General features: G+C 41.8%; 1 protein-coding gene across 1 annotated transcript in view; it reads right to left on the bottom strand.

The window, feature by feature from the left end:
- Nucleotides 1-24,600, bottom strand: part of LOC126204017 (serine protease inhibitor I/II-like) — a 58,253-nt gene that overhangs the window by 15,667 nt on the left and 17,986 nt on the right. The window contains exon 2 of the mRNA XM_049938446.1: nt 3,568-3,684. Coding sequence (XP_049794403.1) covers nt 3,568-3,684 — 117 coding nt within the window. The remainder of the gene's footprint in view (nt 1-3,567; nt 3,685-24,600) is intronic.

Here is a 24,600-nt window from a genome sequence, read left to right on the forward strand (position 1 = left end):
GTGAACTACTGGATCCCAAATAGTGTGGCAACACCACAAGTTGACAGTCTATGTGCCACAACGTGGCAGAGGGTGTCAGCTCCCAGAAGTTAAAACTGTATTGTAGCACCAGCAGCTGACAGTGTATCCATCATAACCTGACTTAATGAAATCAGAGATGGTCTGTATTATAACAAAATATATAACCGCAACTAAATTGTAACACCTTGAATGCCAGTGTGCAGACATTAACTCGACTTGTCTGAGAGAGTCCATGTATATTAATGTCGACTTGGCAAAGTATGATATGCTTGGAGATCATGACAATGTTCACACACAGAAGTCATCAAGTTTAATAATTATGAGATTTATGCAACTAGTTAAAGTCTCATCTCATCTAACAGCTTCCTAACTAAGCATAGATACATATCTTTGCACAGTCCCCCGTGACATCATACACGTGAGGAGGGAGGGGGGGGGGGGTGGATGGGATGGATACTGCATGCGAGGGAAGTCAGCGGGAACTGAGATGTGATGTGTACATATGCTTAGTTAGCAAGCTCTAAGACGAATCAAAATTTGTTCTAAATTTAGGAGACATAACTGTGAGAGTTGATTAGACTTTATAAGGTCTGCACATGCATATTGATGCAATCTCCAAGCATGTTATATCTCGCCATGTCAGAATAAATGGTTGTGCACCTTTCAGAACAAAATGACACAGTGCAAACTTTCATTAGTATTTAGAGTCTTTCCACCAGTGCATTTTGCCAGTAGATCAGTAGATGCATATTTCTGAAAGACAAGTTCTATTTTGACCATTTTGGCAACTGTCAATGTGCCACAGCCTCTCGCACAGTCCATTTTTCGAATATTTCTTAGACATAATTGTAATTTAAAGACAGCCAAATCGCGTTGGAAAGAAAGAGTAAACATTACCAAGATGTGAATTAGTCATGATAATGTTTCTGAAAAACATTGCAGCATTAGTGCGGAGTCGCATCGAAGCAATTCAGAGGCAAGCTGCTAGTATTCTTACTGGTGGGTTTGATCAACAAGTGAGTATTGTTGAGAAGCTTCGTGAACTCATGTGGGAATCACTGGAGGCAAGATGTTCCTTTCGCGGAAAACAATTGAGAAAATTCAGAGAACCGGCGTATGAAGGGTGATTCACCTGTCGCTAACGTACATTTTGCGTAAGGACCACGAAGATGAGAGAAATTGGGGCTCGTGGGGAAATATAGTCATTTTCTCCTCGTTCTTATTGCGAGTGGTACAGGAAAGGAAGTGACTAAGAGCAGTGCAGCGAACTCTCCGCCACGCACCATGCGGTGCCTTGTGAAGCATCTGCAGTAACATTTCGAACATTTGTGAAGACACGTCCGCACATAAATCCAATACTCTGCTCTTACAACTAATGGCATGCATAAACGTTCGAGAAAATTCAGAAAATTGCAGCAGAAGGATTGATAAATGAAACTGAAAGGGACTTCACGCCCCAAATTATGAACGAATGCCATACTGAAAGTCATCGCAATTCCACTGTTATAAGTGATAAAGTTTATTTCTTATATAATCCCTGTAGATAGTTCTCTAAGTTTGAAATTCCCTTACAACTTAAATCTGTTCAGGCTGCCTAGAAGCAAGCGCACATTACTGTATATACTTTAGCATCTCTTTGCAATGCCTTCTAAACGGCAGCAGTAGGAGGTTGACAGGTCAGGCATGCAGGTTAGTGTGGAATACTTTTCTGCTACAGTGTCTCGGCTTTCTTTGCAGTCTCTGGATCAGTGTTAGATCACGTGTTATCCCGGTACATAATGTTCTTGTCCCACGGATTTTATTGTGCCATGTGCGAGGGAATTCTAGAACTGTCTAAATGTAGTTGACAGCAGTTATGTTTGTATAACCTGAGGAAAATTAATCAGAATGCAATCCTGAGCACTCCAGAAGACGTTGCTCATTTCTTACTCAACAGATAACACTATTATTTCAAACGATTTTTATGTCAAACCCAAATGATAACACTCCTTAGTCACATTTTGTTTCAGATGGAAACGTCATAAATTTCTTGTCCAATACTCATAGAAAAGCCGTGTCCTTCATTCCGAGACATGTGAAGAATTTTTTTTTTTTGGTTGTTCTATGATGTGGTCGTGGGACTTCAAAGGTGCATACAACCGGCACAAACGTTTCGACAACCGAAATTGCGAAACATGTCTTGCGTATCACCGTATGCTGTCCCAAGATATTTGGTATGTCATTTACACTGAAAAGGACGTAGTGTCTAATGAAATCTACAACTCTTTCCTTGTTGACTTCCATGCTAACTTTATCATATGTACGCTGAGTGAGCTGCAATTTCAGCAGCAAACGTCTGGTCCTTCAACAAGCAGACGTCTGCTGAAGAAGTGGCAGTTCACTTAGCGTACGTGTGGAATTCAACGACACAGTTTGGCAACACACCGTATAAAGTCAATGGATTACGATAATGTCGTTTTTATTGCATTGTTGTAGTTGCACTTACCGACTAACAAAAGTCAGCTGCGAATACTAGCTCCGCTCCCTCGGCAATATTCAAATGAGCAAGGTGGTAGAACTTTCTTTTTAGGGGACAAAAACAGCTAGGGTCATACGCTCCCTCATCAGAACTGTAGAACACGAAGACAAAGAATGGCTATAAACATAGATAAACGGATATCATGAACTAAAAATTAAATGGCTTTCGCCATATTGGTACGACAGAGTACAACGTCGTCGACATCCCGCGCGTCGTTCGCTGGGAAGGCCGATAACTCAGGCGGCAAACACAAACGAGAACGAAAATGGTTTAAAAAGGGCTTTCCATCAGGAAATAGCAGACCGTCAAAGGTATAGCGCGATGATTTCAAAGTGGTGCGGGAGCACCCGATATGCAACCTAGCCAGAATGATCTCTTCACGACGAGAGGGTCGAGAGGTGGTCGTCGAAGCCGCTGGAAGGGACTTAATAGCCCGGAGTTTATTCCTATGAAAGGAGCAGCAGTGCCGATGGAAAGTGACACCACCTACTGACATCCCAGAAACACAGAGATCGTCGGAGGGAATGGAAGAACTAGCAGGCCGAGGTACGAGCAGCATCAGACAGAATCTCAGAGGTGGGATTTTCATTCATGCATCACCACCAGACATGCTGTACACTGAAAATGTTAGACTGTAAAGCAGGAATCCCTGAGTGGTTTTGCTTATCCGTTGCCGTTCTTGATGTATGATGTAAGTAGTTATTCCTCTCCAGGTGTAGAAATTACAAGTGAAGATACCATAGGAGCGGTTAAAATATTGAGCTGCAGCCAGTCCCTTTACGTAGACTTCTTCACGTGAGGGACGTGGAAACTTCTTTCGATTGCCAAATGGGTGTACGCAGTGTGTGCACCTTGCGACTAGTCGCCGTGCGACTGTAGCTTGCCCCTCGCTGAAGTACAGACTAGATGTGCCCCGTGTGACGCGCGCCTCTACTTTTATGTGGGGCAAGTACAGTCGCACGGCTACTAGCCGGAGGGCGCACACGTGTAAACACACTATAATGCAGTGGACTCTTAGAACTGCTCACCTTCTTTTATATGGGGGCAAGCCATCAAGGTGCACGCCCACACTCCTGGGCCGACGCACGTGCATGTGTTGCAGCAGTCTATCTGCTTCTTCTCGCCAGGTTTGCAGACAGGGCAGCCTGTAAAACCCACACTTAAATTAATGCAGTTTCTTGTGAACAATCACAACGATATAAAACGCACACTTTGTAGTTTTCAGGCACAAAATAAAAATCTCCTGAGAAATACAGCTATATGCGAGGCACTTTTGACTGTACAACTTATTTTAAATTGAAGAAAGGCACTTATACATTTATAGAATTTGAACAGTTGGAGAAAGCTTTTGACAATAATGCGCGAAATACACGCTTTGAAGTTCTGAAGAATGATATGGATAGAATACACAGAGTGGCAGGATATCCACAGATTGTACATCTACTAGACTGTAGTTATAAGAGTTAAAGGACCTCAAATGGAAGCGGTAGTTGAGAAGAGTATGAGACAGAGATACGGCCCGTCTCCAATGTCACTTGATGAATATGTTGATCGAACAGGGATAACAAATGAGAGATTTAAAAAAGGAAATTAAAATTCAGTAGGAAGTTATGACTACTTTGTTTCCCGATGACATTGAATTTTGTCAGAGACTTTAAAAGACATTGGAAGATCACCTGAATGAAGTGGATAGTGACTTGAAAAGAGTTTGTGAAACGAGTATCAACAAAAGCAAATCAGCGGTAATGTAATGGGCAGAAATTAAATCAGGCGATGGTGAGGGCATCATATTAGGACACGAGTTGTGGTAATGGGTGAGTTATGGTATATTGGGAAGAAAAATTAATGACGATGTGCGAAGTCGTGAGAAATAAAGATGCTGACGGAAAACGTTTCTGATTTTTACAAAAAGTTTTTTTTGCTGGTGTCGTTGTGCTTTATTTGTACATGTTGTTGTTATTGTGGTCTTCAGTCCTGAGACTGGTTTGATGCAGCTCTCCATGCTTATCTATCCTGTGCAAGCTCCTTCATCTCCCAGTACCTACTGCAACCTACATCGTTCTGAATCTGCTTAGTGTATTCATCTCTTGGTCTCCCTCTACGATTTTTACCCACCACGCTGCTGTCCAATGCTAAATTTGTGATCCCTTGATGCCTCAGGACATGTCCTACCAACCGATTCCTTCTTCTAGTCAAGTTGTACCACAAACTTCTCTTCTCCCCAATCCTATTCAATACCTCCCCATTAGTTACGTTATCTACCCACCTTATCTTCAACATTCTTCTGTAGCACCACATTTCGAAAGCTTCTATTCTCTTCTTGTCCAAACTATTTATCGTCCATGTTTCACTTCCATACATGGCTACAATCCATACAAATACTTTCAGAAACGACTTCCTGACACTTAAATCTATACTCGATGTTAACAAATTTCTCTTCTTCAGAAACGCTTTCCTTGCCATTGCCAGTCTACATTTTAAATCCTCTCTACTTCGACCATCATCAGTTATTTTGCTCCCCAAATAGCAAAACTCCCTTACTACTTTAAATAACCCATTTCTTAATCTGATTCCCTCAGCATCACCCAACTTAATTCGACTACATTCCATTATCTTCGTTTTACTTTTGTTGATGTTCATCTTATATCCTCCTTTCAAGACACTGTCCATTCCGTTCAACTACTCTTCCAAGTCCTTTGCTGTCTCTGACAGAATTATAATGTCATCGGCGAACCTCAAAGTTTTCATTTCTTCTCCCTGGATTTTAATACTTACTGCAAATTTTTCTTTTGTTTCCTTTACTGCTTGCTCAATATACAGACTGAATAACATCGGGGAGAGGCTACAACCCTGTCTCACTCCCTTCCCAACCACTGCTTCCCTTTCATGCCCCTCGACTGTTGTAACTGCCATTTGGTTTCTGTACAAATTGTCAACAGCCTTTCGCTCCCTGTATTTTACTCCTGTCACCTTTAGAATTTGAAAGAGAGTATTCCAGTCAACATTGTCAAAAGCTTTCTCTAAGTCTACAAATGCTAGAAACGTAGGTTTGCCTTTCCTTAATCTAGCTTCTAAGATAAGTCGTAAGGTCAGTATTGCCTCACGTGTTCCAGCATTTCTACGGAATCAAAACTGATCTTCCCCGAGGTCGGCTTCTACCAGTTTTTCCATTCGTCTGTAAATAATTCGCGTTAGTATTTTGCAGCTGTGGCTTATTAAACTGATAGTTCGGTTATTTTCACATCTGTCAACACCTGCTTTCTTTGGGATTGGAATTATGATATTCTTCTTGAAGTCTGAGGGTATTTCGCCTGTCTCGTACATCTTGCTCACCAGATGGTAGAGTTTTGTCAGGACTGGCTCTCCCAAGGCCGTCAGTAGTTCTAATGGAATGTTGTCTACTCCCGGGGTCTTGTTTCGACTCAGGTCTTTCAGTGCTCTGTCAAACTCTTCACGCAGTATCATATCTCCCATTTAATTTTCATGTACATCCTCTTCCATTTCCATAATACTATAATATTGACCTCAAGTAAATCGCCCTTGTATAGACCCTCTATATACTCCTTCCACCTTTCTGCTTTCCCCTCTTTGCTTAGAACTGAGTTTTCATCTGAGCTCTTGATATTCATACAAGTGGCTCTGTTTTCTCCAAAGGTCTCTTTAATTTTCCTGTAGGCTGTATCTATCTTACCCCTAGTGAGATAAGCCTCTACATCCTTACATTTGTCCTCTAGCCATCCCTGCTTAGCCATTTTGCACTTCCTGTCGATCTCATTTTTGAGACGTTTGTATTCCTTTTTGCCTCCGTCATTTACTGCATTTTTATATTTTCTCCTTTCGTCAAATAAATTCAATATTTCAAATAACTTCCGGGAATTCAGCCAGGTAACACTTTCAGCGACCGCCGATATTTCGGCGGGAGAACACCCCGCCATTTTCAAGGCAAACTGCAACATACGTTTACTATCTGATTCAGCGTATCGCAGAATCGATGCTGACCCCACGAAAAGTGTTGAGAGAAAGACCAACAGCCTCCTGAAGAAAAGTGGTTTTTCGCAGGACACAATCAAGAGGCTTAACACCTATAGTGCCGTTCCCCCTAGGTTATATGGCCTTCCAAAGGTTGATAAGGAAGGGGTTCCTTTCCGTCCTATAGTGAGTAACATCGGCGCTCCGACATATCGTGTATCCAAGCATCTTGCTTCTCTGTTGAGTCCACAAGTAGGACAGTGTGAACATCATATCAGGAACTCAGCTGATTTTTTACGTCGTTTGGAGGGACTGAGGCTGAATGACTCTGATATTTTAGTGAGTTTCGATGTGGTCTCTCTCTTCACTCGTGTTCCTCTGTCTGATTCGTTGCGGTTAATTGAAGCCAGGTTTGGTGCTGATTTAACTAATCTCTTTAGGCATGTGTTGACATCCACTTACTTTTTATTTAATGACCAGTATTACGAGCAGACAGATGGAGTTGCGATGGGTAGTCCGTTGTCTCCTGTGATCGCAAATTTATTTATGGAAGACTTCGAGGAACGTGCATTGGAGTCGGCGCCTTTAAAACCCGCCTGTTTCTTTAGATACGTTGACGATACCTTCGTTGTTTGGCCTCACGGTAGGGAAAATTTGAATGTCTTTCTAGAACATCTGAACTCGATCCACCCGAACATTCGTTTTACGATGGAGGTGGAAGAGGATGGTTGCCTTCCCTTTCTCGACGTGTTGGTTAGGAGGAAGGATGATGGATCATTGGGACATGCAGTCTACAGGAAACGTACTCACACCGATTTGTACTTACAGGCTAATAGTTGTCACCATTCGGCTCAGCGTGAAGGGGTACTTCGTACCTTGGTACACAGGGCACATGTCGTTTCTGACGCTGAGACTTTGCCAGCTGAGCTGTCCCATCTTGAAGTTACATTTCGTCGAAATGGTTATAGTGATAGACAGATTGAACGTGCGTTGCGCTATCGACCAACTGTACATCGGGTGATTGATGATAATTCTGAGTCAACACCTAAGTCTACTGCTTTTTTGCCTTACGTAGGAAACACGTCCAACAAGATCGGTCGTATTTTACGGAAATACGATGTGAAATGTGTTTTCCGACCTCCATCTAAAATTAGAGCACTTTTGAGTTCCGTTAAGGATGATCTTGGATTGCGTAAGGCAGGTGTGTATCGTATTCCCTGTAGCTGCGGTATGGCATATATTGGTCAAACTATCAGGACCGTGGAGGACAGATGTACTGAGCATAAACGGCACACACGATTACAGCAGCCAAATAGATCTGCTATTGCCGAACATTGCTTGGATACTGGTCACCCCATGTTATATAATAACACCGAGATATTGGCATGCACGTCCAGCTATTGGGACAGTGTCATTAAGGAGGCAGTTGAGATTAAACTAGCGAGCAACCTCGTTAACAGGGATGGAGGTTTCTGTTTAAACTCTGTTTGGAATCCGGCTCTCTCCCTTGTCAAAAAACAGAGGAACAGAGTCAATGCTGCCTCACCTGTGAATTCATAGTCTCACTATCGATAGCTCTGACTTTGGTCATCTTTGGTGGCACTAGTGTTCAGTGTGTGTGTTATCTTTCCTGCTTCTGTCGCAGAACCGAGGTATTAAATTTGCATGCACGCCGCCTGTCCGTTGCAGTTTGCCTTGAAAATGGCGGGGTGTTCTCCCGCCGAAATATCGGCGGTCGCTGAAAGTGTTACCTGGCTGAATTCCCGGAAGTTATTTGAAAGTTGTATACGCCAGGAGAAACTCAGGTCTCAAATTCAATATTTCTTCTGTTACCCAAGGATTTCTGCTAGCCCTCGTCCTTTTACCTACTTGATCCTCAGCTGCCTTCACTACTTCATCCCTCAGAGCTACCCATTCGTCTTCTACTGTATTTCTTTCCCCCATTCCTGTCAATTGTTCCCTTATGCTGTCCCTGAAACTCTGTACAACCTCTGGTTTAGTCAGTTTATCCAAGTCCCATCTCCTTAAATTCCCACCTTTTTGCAATTTCTTCAGTTTTAATCTACAGTTCATAACCAATAGATTGTGGTCAGAGTCCACATCTTCCCCTGGAAATGTCCTACAATTTAAAACCTGGTTCCTAAATCTCTGTCTTACCATTATATAATCTATCTGATACCTTCTACTATCTCCAGGATTCTTCCATGTATACAACCTTCTTTCATGATTCTTGAACCAAGAGTTAGCTATGATTAAGTTATGCTCTGTGCAAAATTCTACCAGGCGGCATCCTATTTCATTTCTTAGCCCCAATCCATATTCACCTACTATGTTTCCTTCTCTCCCTTTTCCTACTGTCGAGTTCCAGTCACCCATGAGTATTAAATTTTCGTCTCCCTTCTCTAACTGAATAATTTCTTTCATCTCATCATATATTTCTTCAATTTCTTCGTCATCTGCAGAGCTAGTTGGCATATAAACTTGTACTACTGTAGTAGGCATGGGCTTCATGTCTCTCTTGTATATATGTACGTATAATTACATGTGTATACAAATGCATACTGACCTGGTTTCCCAGGCCACGGCTGGGAGCAGTTGCAGGTAGTGCAACACGCCCTGGTACCCGCCGAGTTACAGGTGCAGTTGTTACAGCCCCTCTTGAGTACGGTATTGGGCTTGCATTTCATCTCCACTGTGGACATTTTAAGCAGAAAACAAACTCTCATACGTCGAAATAATGTTTCATGCAACACACTGTCTTGGAATGTGAAAAATCCGAAGAATAAAATTTCTAACTTTTGTGAAGATACATCAATACATAATTGCAATACGGAGTTCGTACTATTGATGGTATCTATAAACATTTGGCAGAACTGTGAAACATGTGCCAGAACTGAAACTTTTTGAACGAGGGTCATAGTGGAAGGCCTGGCCATTACATTGTTATAAAATACGACGTTTATTAAAATATAATGTTTTATATAACAATCCATGTACACCTTCTCAACGAAAGTTCCCCTACAGCTTGTCAATGCAGGCTGACCAGAAACAATAACCTGCAAGTTTCTCGATGTACTCTAGCATCTCACTGCACTGGATTCTCAGCACCATCAGTCGAGGTTGACAAATCAGGCATGCTGGACGTCCTTCCAACCAAAATGTCTTTGTAGGTAACTTTTTAATTTTCTCAATGTTCGCTACTTTGTTAAAAAAGCTTAATGTATTTATGAGGAACTACTGGAAAAATATTTCTTTATTTAAAGGAACCAGTTTCGACAGACTTTGCTATCATCTCCAAACCTTAAAAAGTCGTTTTGTTATGAAAGATGTTCATTTTCAGTTAGAATTGAATGAAACATGTTCATTTTAATTTGTACCTCAAGCCAAGTTGTCATGTGGATAAAAACAGCACATTATAAAAGATTTGTCACAACTAAAATATTGAAAAACATAAGTTAAAAAAGCTTAATGTATTTATGAGGAACTACTGGAAAATATTTCTTTATTTAAAGGAACCAGTTTCGACAGACTTTGCTATCATCTCCAAACCTTAAAAAGTCGTTTTGTTATGAAAGATGTTCATTTTCAGTTAGAATTGAATGAAACATGTTCATTTTAATTTGTACCTCAAGCCAAGTTGTCATGTGGATAAAAACAGCACATTATAAAAGATTTGTCACAACTAAAATATTGAAAAACATAAAGCAACTTGTGCAAATGGTGTCACGTCCATATATACGACTTACAGGTGATTGTAACGTCACAAAACACAGTACACAATAGCACATCTGCACATTTGTTTACATAAGGTGGACATATTCTATTTTTTATGACCAGAAGATGATAGAAAACTCTGGTTGTTTCAAATAAATAAATATTAATGTGAACTAGACATATGAATGTGTTTAGCTAGTAAAACATATAGCCCCTTCTCAAAATGAGAAAATTCAAAGTATTAGAAAACTGTATTGTCAACATTATGGTAGAAACGCTGGAAAAGTCAGGGAAACCAGTATTGTATAAAAACAAAAGAATATGTTTCAACTATTACAATAATATTGCTGGGCGAGAGCGTTCAGTTTCTAGCCTCACGTTATCTGTGGTGAAATGTGTGTGCAGTGAAACGATGCTCAGAGGCATAATGAAGAGTATATTACCCGAAGTATGGCGAGGTATTGTATGTGGACGAGCGAGCACATATCTTGTAACAATAAAAAGAAATCAAGGAGATGTCGTAATTAAAGTGTTGGAAGAAGAGTACTGAGCGGCGGAAATTATTAAAAGGTAGCTTGTTGTTGAAGAAGGGACGGTAGCTATTAATTATTACCACAGTACGCATTATGATGCACCAGTTTCAACCCACCTGAAAGCAAAGTCGAGGCATTTAATGGTTTAGTTATGTATACCGCTAGTCAGCATCATAATTTCACTGTTCTGAACATTGTAGTGTTTGTAGTTTAACTGTAATTGACTTGATTGTTGTTCATTATCTATACCTAATCTACATCGTTGCTTCGAAACCCCCTTAAAGGCGTGTGACGGAGGGTAACCCATGCCACGTTATTAAACCACGGTGGGTATTTTCCGACCATAATCGACTTACTAGGCACATAATTCTCCAGACCACTATTTACAGTTTGCTTGAACGTTGTCCATAATTCCTCTACGTCCATCTTACTGGAACTAACTGATGTCAGTTCACTGTCTAATTGAGGTGCTAATAACTGTCTATCTGCTCTTTGTAGAAGAAACACTCTCCTAGCCTTCTTAAATGATGTAATAACTTCGTAGTCATAGTTTCTACAATGAAATGGTGACCGCTTGTACCATTTCGATAAGGTCCGATCTGTTTGTAGCTACAAGGTCTAAGGTATTTCCATTGCGTGTGGTCTGTCGAACTAGCTGCTCAAGACAGGCTTCACAAAACGTGTTCAAAAGTATTAACCATGACTGACTCTCTGTGCCCCCTGCAATGAATCCGAAGACATTCCAATCTGTACTCGATAGGCTAAAATCACCTACAACGAGTGTCGCGTGATCTGGTATTGATGCGCTGCTGACAATAGGCATTCTTTGACTGACTCTAGAACTGCCACATCAGAATCGGGTGGCCGGTAGAAACATCCAACAGTTAACTTTATTTCACTAGACCTGTTATACGCGACCACATAACTTCAGTGTCACACTCAACTTCAACCTCAGTGGAGACAATATTTTTGTAAACAGCAATGAACACTCCCCCTCATACGGCCTCTAATCTGCCGTTCCGACATACGTTCCATGACTCACTAAATACCTCAGAGCTTTCCATTTCAGTTTCCAGCGAGTTCTCTGTCCCGAGAACAATCTGAGCGCGAGAACTTACCTGGAGGGCAGTAGATTCGGGAATTTTGCTACGAATAATTCGACAGTGACTAACAAAATTTTGACAGTAGAAGTGTCTTTAATCCGAACGGAGTTTGATTTCCATTTCTGCATCGACTAATATTGAGTATTCATCAGAGTACCTCAGTCTACAGTATAGCCTAAAAAAAAACCCTCAAGTGCACTCCACAAGTACACTGCTACCTGAGTAGCTGCTTCCTTTGTGTAGTGCACCCCAGACTTATCAAGGCGAGTCCTAAAAATTCCCAACCGATAAAGCAGGTCTAGAAATGTGATCTAAGACAGAGCTGACGGATCCTTTGGTTGAGACCATACACTCGGCTCCAAACCAAAGGAAGTCGATCAACTCTGGGAACAATGCTGCAAACTGCGAACTCTTCTTGCACCCACGTGTGAGATCAGTAATCTTCAAATGGTCGACATGGCTCAAACCACTATGGGACCTAACATCTGAGGTCCCATAGACGTAGAACTACTTAAACCTAACTAACCTAAGGACATCACACACGTCCATGCCCGAGGGAGGATTCGAACTTGCGACCGTAGCAGCCGAGCGGTTCTGGACTCGATAGCGTAGAACCGCTCGGCCACAGCGGCCGGCAGCAATCTTCACCATCTTCACTAGCCGCCTGTATGAATTGAGGATGGCCTGTCGTTGTATCGACGAGAGCCACAACTTGCAGACGATTGCACCTTGCACACACGATAGCCGCAAGCAAGGCTGCTCCACACCCCGGATGAGGCCACACAGCATCCCTACCGAGTGCACATTGGCTTTTTTTTGTAGCCCCGAACGCAAGTTACCTAAGCGGCTCTATAGCGCGCCTACCATTGGAGCTCCCAATAACTACAATCATGCTCATAAATTAAGGATAATGCTGATACATGGTGAAACAACGTTCTGGTGGGCGGTTTTCTGGTTTAAATCACCTCGGGTTATGACCATGCGGTGCACTTGACCGGCGGTCGTCGCACGGTGGCGCTGGCAGCAGTCCACATGCGCAGAGGTGTGTTGGTGCATGTCAGACTACGGTGCAGCGAGTGAGCAGACGATTTCAGACATGCTAATGGTGACAGTGTGTTGAAAACACATATTGATGAGGTTATGAGGGATAGGGCGACTGGAGGCTGGTCAAACACAGCAGGTCGTAGCACGGACTCTCCGTGTGCTCAAGACAGGAAACGTGTCCAGTACGGGACGTCCGCAGTGTACAACACCACAAGAAGACCGATATCTCACCATCAGTGCCCGCAGGCGGCCACGGAGTACTGTAGCTAGCCTTGCTCGGAACCTTACCGCATCCACTGGAACAGTTGTCTCCAGCCATACAGTCACAGACGACTGAACAGACATGGTTTATTCGCCTGGAGACCCACAAGGTGCATTCCACTGACCCCTGGTCACATGAGAGCCCATAAAGCCTGGTGTCAAGAACACAGTACATGGTGTGGGGTGAGATTATGATTGGTGTACGTACACCCCTACATGTCTTTGACAGAGGAACTGTAACAGGTCAGGTGTATCGAGACGTCATTTTGCACCAGTATGTCCGCCTTTTCAGGGCTGCAGTGGGTCCCAACTTCCTCCTGATGGATGATAACGCACGGCCCCATCGAGCTGCCACCGTGGAGGAGTACCTTGGAACAGAAGATATCAGGCGAATGGAGCGGCCTGCCTGTTCTCCAGACATATACCCCATCGAGGACGTCTGCGATGCTCTCGGTCGACGTATCGCTGCACGTTTTCAAACCCCTACGACACTTCAGGAGCTCCGACAGGCACTGGTGCAAGAATGGGCAGCTGCTCGACCATCTGATCCAGATTATGTCAATCCGTTATGGGGCCTGTGTACGTGTGCATGGTGATCATATCCCATACTGATGTCGGGGTACATGCTCAGGAAACAGTGGCGTTTTGTAGCACTTGGTTTTCTGGACGGTTTTCTCAACTTATCACCAATACCGTGGACTTACAGATCTGTGTCGTTTGTGTTCCCTATGTGCCTAAGCTATAAGCGCCAGTTTTGTGTAGTGACACGTTGTGTGGCACCACATTCTGCAATTATCCTTAAATTGTGAGCATGAGAGTAGTAAACCCCTCTCCCGGGTGCGTGCTCTCACACTGCTGAAGGAGCGGCTGTCGCAGGGTGATTGACGAAGCCAGACGATCACTGCCCACATTGGCCCTCCGCCTCGATTGACACGAACGCTTTACCACCCGCCACTCACCCTGCTGTGAGTGCGGATACACTGCGTCGTGTTTTAGGAGGTGTCTCGGCAGCAAAACCCGTGGGCGAGACAAGGGGCACCTGAGGTGTCCCATGCGACGCGCCGGATTCTCCGTCACCGCTACACCCCGAGGCAGCAGCCTGAAGGTGACTAACCGTAGCCAAAAGCGCATTCAGCCATTCGCGGACTGCGGCCAGCTCGCCCTGCGTCCGCACACAGCATGCACACATCCTTGCCATCCTAGAAAGACTAAATGAAGAAGTAAACTATAGAAGCAGATAGAATCCTAGATATGCAACTTGCTGCTGCCCAATATGTCACCAACAGACACTGTTGATTCTGTGAGCTATGTGGCTAGCTGTCCAGTAGAAACGGAAACTGAGCTACAGACTGCCCGAATTTACACTTATAAAATGAGAGCTTACACCCACGAAATTTAATAAATCTACTATGAGGAAAAGCCTTCCCCATGAATCATGGACCTTGCCGTTCGTGGGGAGGCTTGCGTGCCTCAGCGATACAGATGGCCGTACCGTAGGTGCAACCACAACGGAGGGGTATCTGTTGAGAGGCCAGACAAACGTGTGGTTCCTGAAGAGGGGCAGCAGCCTTTTCAGTAGTTGCAGGGGCAACAGTCTGGATGATTGACTGACCTGGCCTTGCAACATTAACCAAAACGCCCTTGCTGTGCTGGTACTGCAAACGGCTGAAAGCAAGGGGAAACTACGGCCGTAATTTTTCCCGAGGGCATGCAGCTTTACTGTATGGGTAAATGATGATGGCGTCCTCTTGGGTAATATATTCCGGAGGTAAAATAGTCCCCCATTCGGATCTCCGGGTGGGGACTACTAAGGAGGACGTCGTTATCAGGAAAAAGAAAACTGGCGTTCTACGGATCGGAGCGTGGAATGCCAGATCCCTTAATCGGGCAGGTAGATTACAAAATTTAAAAAGGGAAATGGATAGGTTAAAGTTAGATATAGTGGGAATTAGTGAAGTTCGGTGGCAGGAGGAACAAGACTTTTGGTCAGGTGAATACAGGGTTATAAACACAAAATCAAATAGGCGTAATGCAGGAGTAGGTTTAATAAAAATAGGAGTGCGGGTAAGCTACTACAAACAGCATAGTGAACGCATTATTGTGGCAAAGATAGACACGAAGCCCACGACTACAACAGCAGTACAAGTTTATATGCCAACTAGCTCTGCAGATGATGAAGAAATTGAAGAATGTATGATGAGATAAAAGAAATTATTCAGGTAGTGAAGGGAGACGAAACTTTGATAGTCATGGCTGACTGGAATTCGAGAGTAGGAAAAGGGAGAGAAGGAAACATAGTAGGGGAATATGGATTGGGGCTAAGAAATGAAAGAGGAAGCCGCCTGGTAGAGTTTTTCACAGAGCATAACTAATCATAGCTAACACTTGGTTCAAGAATCATGAAAGAAGGTTGTATACAGACTGGTAGAAGCCGACCTCGGGGAAGATCAGTTTGGATTCCGTAGAAATGGTGGAACACGTGAGGCAATAATGACCCTACGACTTATCTTAGAAGAAAGATTAAGGAAAGGCAAACCTACGTTTCTAGCATTTGTAGACTTAGATAAAGCTTTTGACAATGTTGACTGGAATACTCTCTTTCAAATTCTAAAGGTGGCAGGGGTAAAATACAGGGAGCGAAAGGCTATTTACAATTTGTACAGAAACCAGATGGCAGTTATAAGAGTCGAGTGGCATGAAAGGGAAGCAGTGGTTGGGAAGGGATTGAGACAGGGTTGTAGCCTCTCCCCGATGTTATTCAGTCTGTATATTGAGCAAGCAGTAAAGGAAACAAAAGAAAAAATTAGGAGTAGGTAATAAAATCGATGGAGAAGAAATAAAAACTTTGAGGTTCGCCGATGACATTGTAATTCTGTCAGAGATAGCAAAGGACTTGGAAGAGCAGTTGAACGGAATGGCCAGTGTCTTGAAAGGAGGATATAAGATGAACATCAACAAAAGCAAAACGAGGATAATGGAATGTAGTCGAATTAAGTCGGGTGATGCTGAGGGAATTTGATTAGGAAATGAGAGAAAGTAATAAAGGAGGTTTGCTATTTGGGGAGCAAAATAACTGATGATGGTCGAAGTAGAGAGGATAAAAATGTAGACTGGCAATGGCAAGGAAAGCGTTTCTGAAGAAGAGAAATTTGTTAACATCGAGTATAGATTTAAGTGGCCAGGAAGTCGTTTCTGAAAGTATTTGTATGGAGTGTAGCCATGTATGGAAGTGAAATATGGACGATAAATAGTTTGAACAAGAAGAGAATAGAAGCTTTCGAAATGTGGTGCTACAGAAGAATGCTGAAGATTAGATGGGTAGACCGCATAACTAATGATGAAGTACTGAATGGAATTGGGGAGAAGAGGAGTATGTGGCGCTACTTGACACAAAGAAGGGACCGGTTTGTAGGACATGTTCTGAGGCATCAAGGGATCACAAATTTAGCATTGGAGGGCAGCGTGGAGAGTAAAAATCGTAGAGGGAGACCAAGAGATGAATACACTAAGCAGATTCAGAAGGATGTGGGTTGCAGTAAGTACTTGGAGGTGAAGAAGTTTCCACAGGATAGGGTAGCATGGAGAGCTGCATCAAACCAGTCTCAGGACTGAAGACCACAACAACAAAGGTAAACAATTAATTTGCCGCTCTATAGATCTGTATCAGCCGAGAGCTGCAGCTTCACTGACTGTCTTACTAAACGAACAGGCGCTTGTTTTCAAAACAAACAAATGAGCAAATACTGCGCTGAATCAATTTACACTAACAAAAACCGGAGCTTGAACCTCTTAAACGGAAAAACACGCATGAAATTTAATAAATATAAGACGAGGAAAACCCAAGATAAGATAAACGTATAACTTGCCGCTCTGTGGATCTGTATGAGCCGAGAGCTGGAGCCTCACTGGTGTAACTAACCATCAGTACGGTCCAATCATTTCACCATTATCGGCGAGTAAATTAAGTGAAAGAGGTAATGTCATTTCATCTGAGAGAAATTTAATTGCACATGTCAGTTAACATAAATTCAGTCAGTTCATGAAACTAGTGCAGTAATGATTAACTAAAAAAAACTAATTATAAAGAATGCAAAGTAAAAGTGACTTAAAATAACCGGTGAATTAAAGTGAGTATTCAGTTCTGACAAAATCAATTGTTATACAATCAGTTGTGTGTTTGCAGATATTACATGTGTTCCGATTTTCGTAACGGTGGTGTTGTCAAAGTGTGTATGGTTACTGAAGTTATACGAGTTTTTCTGAAGTAAAAAAATGGCTCTGAGCACTATGTGACTCAACTGCTGAGGGCATTAGTCCCCTAGAACTTAGAACTAGTTAAACCGAACTAACCTAAGGATATCACAAACATCCATGCTCGAGGCAGGATTCGAACCTGCGACCGTAGCGGTCTTGCGGTTCCAGACTGCAGCGCGTTTAACCGCACGGCCACTTCGGCCGGCCTTTTCTGAAGTAATATCTATTCTAAAATGGAGATTAGTCGTGAGTACTTCCTTCACAAAACCTGACGACAAATAGCACTACAGTGATTGATGTCGCTTAGTGTATCTGTTACATGTGCTGCTAGTAGTTAATCGTTATTTGGCTTTATTAATTACAGAGTAATCCAGTGCACTACTAATTAAGTTAAATGGATTTTATAATACTTGGATTTACCATTCAAGCTCGAGCATGTGCCTACTGTTCTGCTACTGTCTACCTACACAACTGTGATTATTACGTCATTTTAGGATCAGTATAATATCCAACTATTACTAACTTTTGCTCAGTTATGTGCTGATAACTGTGAGTTATTTCCTGTAACCAAATTTCATATAGTTTCAGTGACATACTCAAAATTACAGCTAACTACAGTGCTATGTTTATTTCCACACGAAACTTATTTTTGATCTTTGTCACATTCGATATGTATCTGTGCGATAGCGGTCAAGATACAGTCCTTATTGGATTCTAATGGTTAGCATTATTCATCGTAATTGACGAATTTTCTTCAAATTGCGGAACATTAGGTAATACGAGTCACTGAATCGATACGTATCTGTATCTCTATCGATATGTATCTGTGCGATAGCAATCAAGATACAGTCCTTATTGCATTCTAATGGTTAGCATTATTCATTGGAATCGACGAATTTTCTTCAAAATGCAGAACATAAGGTAATACGAGTCACTGAATCGTATAATTAGAGATGAGTGCGGGTAGGTTATAACCATTTCATACTTCCGTTTGTTTCTGGTTCATAGTGATAAAACCAATATCAACCGCTTTTCACAATACTCATGGAAAAAGTGTCTCCTTCATTTCGAGACCTCTGACGAAAGTTTTGGGTTATTTTACGATGTTGTCTTGCGTTTGTACTCATGAATACAGATGGCACAAAGATTTCGATAACTCGAGGTTCGAAAAGTTTCTTGCACATTAATGTGCCCTGTTGCAAGCTTTTTGTTATTTCATTTACTCTGCAACTGGTTTTAGACAGAAACTGCCCTCGTACGTGTCAGTATTCAAATGAGCAAAATCTCGACGTATTGCTAAAGGAACCGATAAACTTAGTGAGACAGAATCCAAGCGATAGCATTCACCTGCTGTGCAACTCCACCAGCCCTTCTATATATTCGAAGTGTTTTAGGCTGGAGTGCGCCCCGATAGCTGAGTGGTCTTGCCGGCACGGTAGATCAGCGTGTTCGGTCAGAGGGTTAGCAGCCCTCTGTATTAAAAAAACTGAGCTAATCGATCAACAACGAACTTAAACGGATGTCTTACGACGTCCGCCCCGAGCAGATGCAATGAGCAAAAGCGAACAAAATGAGATTAAAAAAAAAAAAAGTGGTAAGCGCAGCGGCCTGTCACACAAAGGGACCCAGGTTCGATTCCCGGAGGGGTTGGAGATTTTTCTCCGCTCAGGGACTGGCTGTTGTGCTGTTCTCATTATCATATCATCATCAGTAGAAAGCAACGGGAAGCCACCACTGGAATCACTTCCATAGACGCTTCTGTGATTGACCTCTCTGACGAGGCTTGCCACATGACAGGACCTGCCATAAGGCAGAACCCAATTGTTTTTTTTTTTTTTTTTAGGCTGGCAGAGTAAAGCAGAATCCTATTTTCAATCTTACTTTTCGGTTGCCATTCATGAAGGATGATTTAAAAAATAATTCGTTTCCTGGCGTAAAAATTATAAATGATGTTACCATACAGTGGTTAAATAAAACATTCAGCTGTGGCTAGTATCACTCTGTAGACTTCTTAAGACGGAGGACGTGGAAACTTATTTCGATCCGCCATATGCATAAGGCAATGGAAACTGAGAGCGACTCACCTTCTTTTATATCGGGGCAAGCCATCAACGTGCACATCCATACTCCTGTACTCGTGCATGTGCAGTTGTTGCAACAGTCTATCTGCTTCTTTTCGCCAGGTTTACATACGGGGCACCCTGTAGAACACATACGTAAAACTGATGCAATTTTTTTTAGCAATGACAAGAAGATGAAATGCACAATAGAGAGCTCCCGGGGAAAATAGTTTCATTCGAGACATTACTGGTCCTACCTTGTATTTGAAATTAGAGAAATGAAACCTTGCTTTCACAGCATTAGCAGATTTGGAGAAAGCTTTTGACAATGATGACCGTAACAGACTCTCTGAAATTGTGTACATAGTAGAGATATAATACAAGGAGCGAGATGTTATACACAGTTTTTACGTAAAGCAGACAGCATTTTTAAGAGTCGAGGGATCTGATAAGAAGGAAGTAGTTAAGAAGGGATTAAGATAGAGCTCTATCCAACCGCCGTTGTTATTCGATCCGTTCTTTGAGAAGACAGTAAGGGAAAGCTAAGAGAAAATTGAAGTTGAAATTAAAATTCAGTAAGAAGATAGAAACTCTTTAAAGTTTCTCATTGACACAAACAGTTCTGTAAGAGGCAGCAAACAACTTAGAAAATAAGTTTAACGAAGTGGATTGTGTGTTTGAACAAAGGTTACAAAATGAATATCAACAAAAGCATGTCAAGGATAATGGAATTTATTCTAATAAAACCAGGCTATTTTTGGAGGAATTAGACACTAATAGTAAAAGATGTGTTTTGTCATTTGGGCAAAAGATTAACTGCTGATGGCCGAGACAGAGAAAGTTAGGACTGGGATTTACAAAAACAATAAAAAGAACATTGCTGAAAAGATACATTTTTTACCATCAAATATAAATTTATGGAACTCTTTCCCCAACTTTTTTTAAAATGCAGCCTGATACTAAGTGAAGTGCAGATGATAAACAGTACAGAAACCCCCACAAATATATTATTCATGTTAAAATATTTTTTTTGCAGGAACTCTTCTCTTGATATTGTCAGACTGTGCTATGTATATAATGTATGAGTAGATTAGTGAATACTGACCTGGGGGCCAAGGATATGGCAGGGAGCAGTTATAGTTTGTGCAGGTAGCCTTGTTGCCTGTAGAGTTACAGGTGCAGTTGTTGCAGTTCTTCTTGAAGGCTTTGTTGGGCGTGCATTTTATTTCCACTGTGGACATTTTAATCAAATAATAAATATACATTTTGTATTGTCACAAAATTTTTCCGGGGATAAACGTAGATTGAATCCAGACAAACTAGAGACGAAAATTTACGACTAAAGCATCGATACGTCACAAAACGAAACCAATACGTAGCACTTAGTACTGATGGTACACATAAACGTTTGCCATAATCGAAAAAATTCCAGCACAAATAACAATAAAAAACGAAAAAGTACGTCACAGTGCACAATCTGCACGAGGGACATACTGTTGTAAAATTAATTAATATTTCTTCATTAAAACATACACATCTCAGCATCATCTTGAACAATTTCCATCTCCAACTAGGTTCTATTTGGACCACAAGCCGCTCCAGCTAGTTCTGTCTTCCAACCATCTTTCTGTGTTCACTCTGGTGCAGTCCTCACGTCTTTTCTCTACACACTCCACAACTTTCAGCCATCCATCGCTTGGTCTTCTTCTTTGTCATTTTCTTCGCATCTCCATTTCCTTTAAGTTTTTGGGAATCCTTTTGTTTTTAATTCTCTTTAAATTCCCGGACCATCTTAACCTTGATGTTTCTATCCTGCTCTGCAAGGGTTCCGTACCCGTTCATTCTTAATTCTCTTCTTTCTATTCCTACCCTACGTCCGAGGAAGTTCATTTGACACACCTGTATTCTGCTTATACCAGGTGTAGAAGTATGAAACGGGAATTTGATTGCAATAAATATACGTCTGTTGTTTGAAAGTGATAAACAATATTTTATGGAAAATAATCTACATTGCTATTTATACATTTCTCTCACCTCTCCAGCAGGCTATGAATGCCACGTCATAAAAAGCAGTTCTTCTTTTGAAACGAACCGGTCAGCGAGCCATTTTTGTAAATTTTTATGCGAACTGAAACGTTGTTCAGTAAGAACGTGCCCCAGTGACGCAATCAGATGATAAACGGAAGGAACCAAGTCTGGAGGACAAGCCACATGCCCTAGTATTTCCCAACTGAACGCCTCGATCGTTTTGCTGAACATATTTGCTGTGTGTAATGGTGTTGCCTTTTTCCATATTACGGTCGTTTTTTATGTAATGCTCGATTTAAATGGATAATTAGCTGATGGTTTCGATCATTGTTAACGATTTCACGAGGATTTAGCCGTTCATAATAAATGACACACTTCTGATACCACCAAACGCAGAGCATTGGCTTCTTTCCAAAGCGATTTGGTCTTGCAGTGGATGTCGATGGTTGGCCTGAGTTCCCCTACGGTTTATGACGCTCAGGATTCTCAAAAAGTCTCCATTTTCCATCACCTGTCACTAATCGATGGAGACACGACTTTCTTTTGTATCTGGCGAGCAGCATTTCACAAGTGGTCTTTCGAATTGCTTGCTGTCCTTCACTCAGTTTATGTGGAACCCATGTGCCCACTTTCTGCACCTTTCCCATAGCTTTCAACCGACGAGAAACGGCCTTCTGCGTCACATTCAATTGTTCAGCGAGTTCCTGTTGAGTTTGAGTATCATTTTTATCCAATAGGTCCTGTAGGTCGTTGCCGTCGAACTTCTTCGGTGGTTTCCCAAGCTCGTAGCTGCCCACATCAAATTCACCACTTTTGAATTTTTTGGATCACTTGAAACGCTCTGTTTTACCAAGAGCATGTTCGCCGAAAGCTTCGACAAGCATTAGATGCTATTCTGCAGCAGTTTTCTTCAAATGATAACAGAAAACCAATACTGTCCACAAATCGTAGTTCGTAGGCACAAAATTCGACACGTTTACGGATTTGAAATAGACACCAATTTGTGGAACTCGGGTTACTATGTGTTGACATTAGTCGTCAGCCGTCATAGGAAGCAGATGGCGCTGCAGAGGCGGTCTCGCGGGCACTGCACTGACGGCTAGTGCCATCTATTGAGAAATTCCGGTTTCATACTTCTACACCTGGTACTTGTTTTCTTCATTACCCATGTTTCAAATGCATTGATCAGTTCTGGGATACAGTAACTTCTGTATATTACTTCTTTGCTATTTTCTGGGACGTCTTTGTTCCAAACCAGGCTCCTAACACTGGCTGCCTGTCTGCCACTTTCACTGATCTCTTTCCAATTTTTTAGATTTTCCTCTATCACACTTCCCAAGTACTTGTTGCTTTCCACTTTCTTCAATTGTTCAACTCAGATCCTCATTCCGCTAGTTTATCTACCTTTCTTTCGAGTCATAAGCAGAATCTCACATTTGTTGAAGTTAATCTTCATTCCATACTGTCCTACAGTTTCTTCCCAAGCATCCAGCATCTTCATTGTAACTAGGATCTCAGATTTGTAGACATTACATTTCATTGCATACTGTCTCACAGTTTATTCCCAAGCATCCAGCATCTTTATTGTGGTCTTGTATGAGCTAATGACTAAGGTGGCAGAAAAATTTGCAGAAGACAGAATGAAAGCAATGGTGTTCGGCGATTACTTGATGATATGGGAAAACAGGAAGGATGAGATTCAGGAGCAGCTGGTTGCTTGGGAAGAAACAGTGAGACAGTATGACAGGAAAACATACACAGATGGATATCTGAAAATTCACTTGCAGCCCAAAGTCTTTTCCGGATGCCTAGAAATACTTAAGGGTCTCGTTCTGGATATCCTCAAGCATCTCGTAGCGTTGGCATCGAAAGGACAATAGTCGTACGGTGTCAGTTCAAGCCAGTAGGGAGGTTCTGGCAGACTTTCTTACCAAAAGGATTGTTTTACGTCATAGTCTCATGAGAAATGTTAGATCATGCATCATCCTACTGCACGAGGATCTTCTTCCGAGGGTGTTAATTGTGCAAAGAATCAGGGAGTTCTAAAAATCAGTGTGTGAAGTGGACAGCATTTATGCCTGTCTAGGTTGAACGATATCACAGAGACAGCAAACCTATTCACCCTAAAAGACGTTGCTCATAACTTACTGAAAGACCACACTGTCCTTCTTATCTTTTCTTACGGAGAATTCAAATGATAAAATTGCATACTGCATTTTGTTTCACTGTCAGAATAACAGAACCTGCGTCAGTTGCTTGTCGCGATACTCCAATAAATCGACTATTTCATTTCTAAATTAAGGTTTTTGCCATTTTTATAATGTGTTCTTCGGTCTACAAACGTACATAAAACTGCTAAGACTGCCTCAAATTTTTCGACGGGCCGAGCTTTGCAACAGTTCCTGAATAGCACATTATATCCTACGTTCTATGACAGATTTGAGTAGCTCTTTTCAACAAAGATTTCAACGACAGCAGGCTGAAGAAACAAAACCGCTGTTCGCCATTTTGGAAATATAGCTCGTGATCAGGTGACATACAATATGTAGTTTCTATACTGCGATATAATGAAGTGGCTTTTTCCTCGTATTGTTGTAACTGCTCGTACCGATTAAAAAATGTCTCTGTCGACATTTAGCGTAGATATCATACATGGCAATAAGCAAATGAAGTAGATGTCTCAACTGTATATTAATATTTGAAAATTCATAAGGGGACTAAGCACTCACATGCTATTAAAATAAACGCAAAATGAAATGAAATGTACCTTTAAAAGGACCCACCATCCACGCAACTCCACTAGACCTTGTACGTATTGAAAACGTCCATACAACTTCGTGAGATCTAGCACGTATTGAAAATGAGAAACTGGAAGCGCATAGCAGGAACCTCTTTGCGATTTCCTTATCCTTTTCCTTTAACCAAGTATGATTTAAACAACAAATTCCGTAATATAAGCAGAAATTACAAATGTGGATACCAGACAAGAGTTAAAATATTTAGATATGATCTACTTGACTCCGTAAACTTCCTCAAATAACGGACGTGGAAACATAATACGATCCGTTTACAGAGGAGTATGCTCAACGTGATGT

The sequence above is a fragment of the Schistocerca nitens genome, chromosome 9, assembly GCF_023898315.1.
Source record: "Schistocerca nitens isolate TAMUIC-IGC-003100 chromosome 9, iqSchNite1.1, whole genome shotgun sequence".
NCBI lineage: Eukaryota > Metazoa > Arthropoda > Insecta > Orthoptera > Acrididae > Schistocerca > Schistocerca nitens.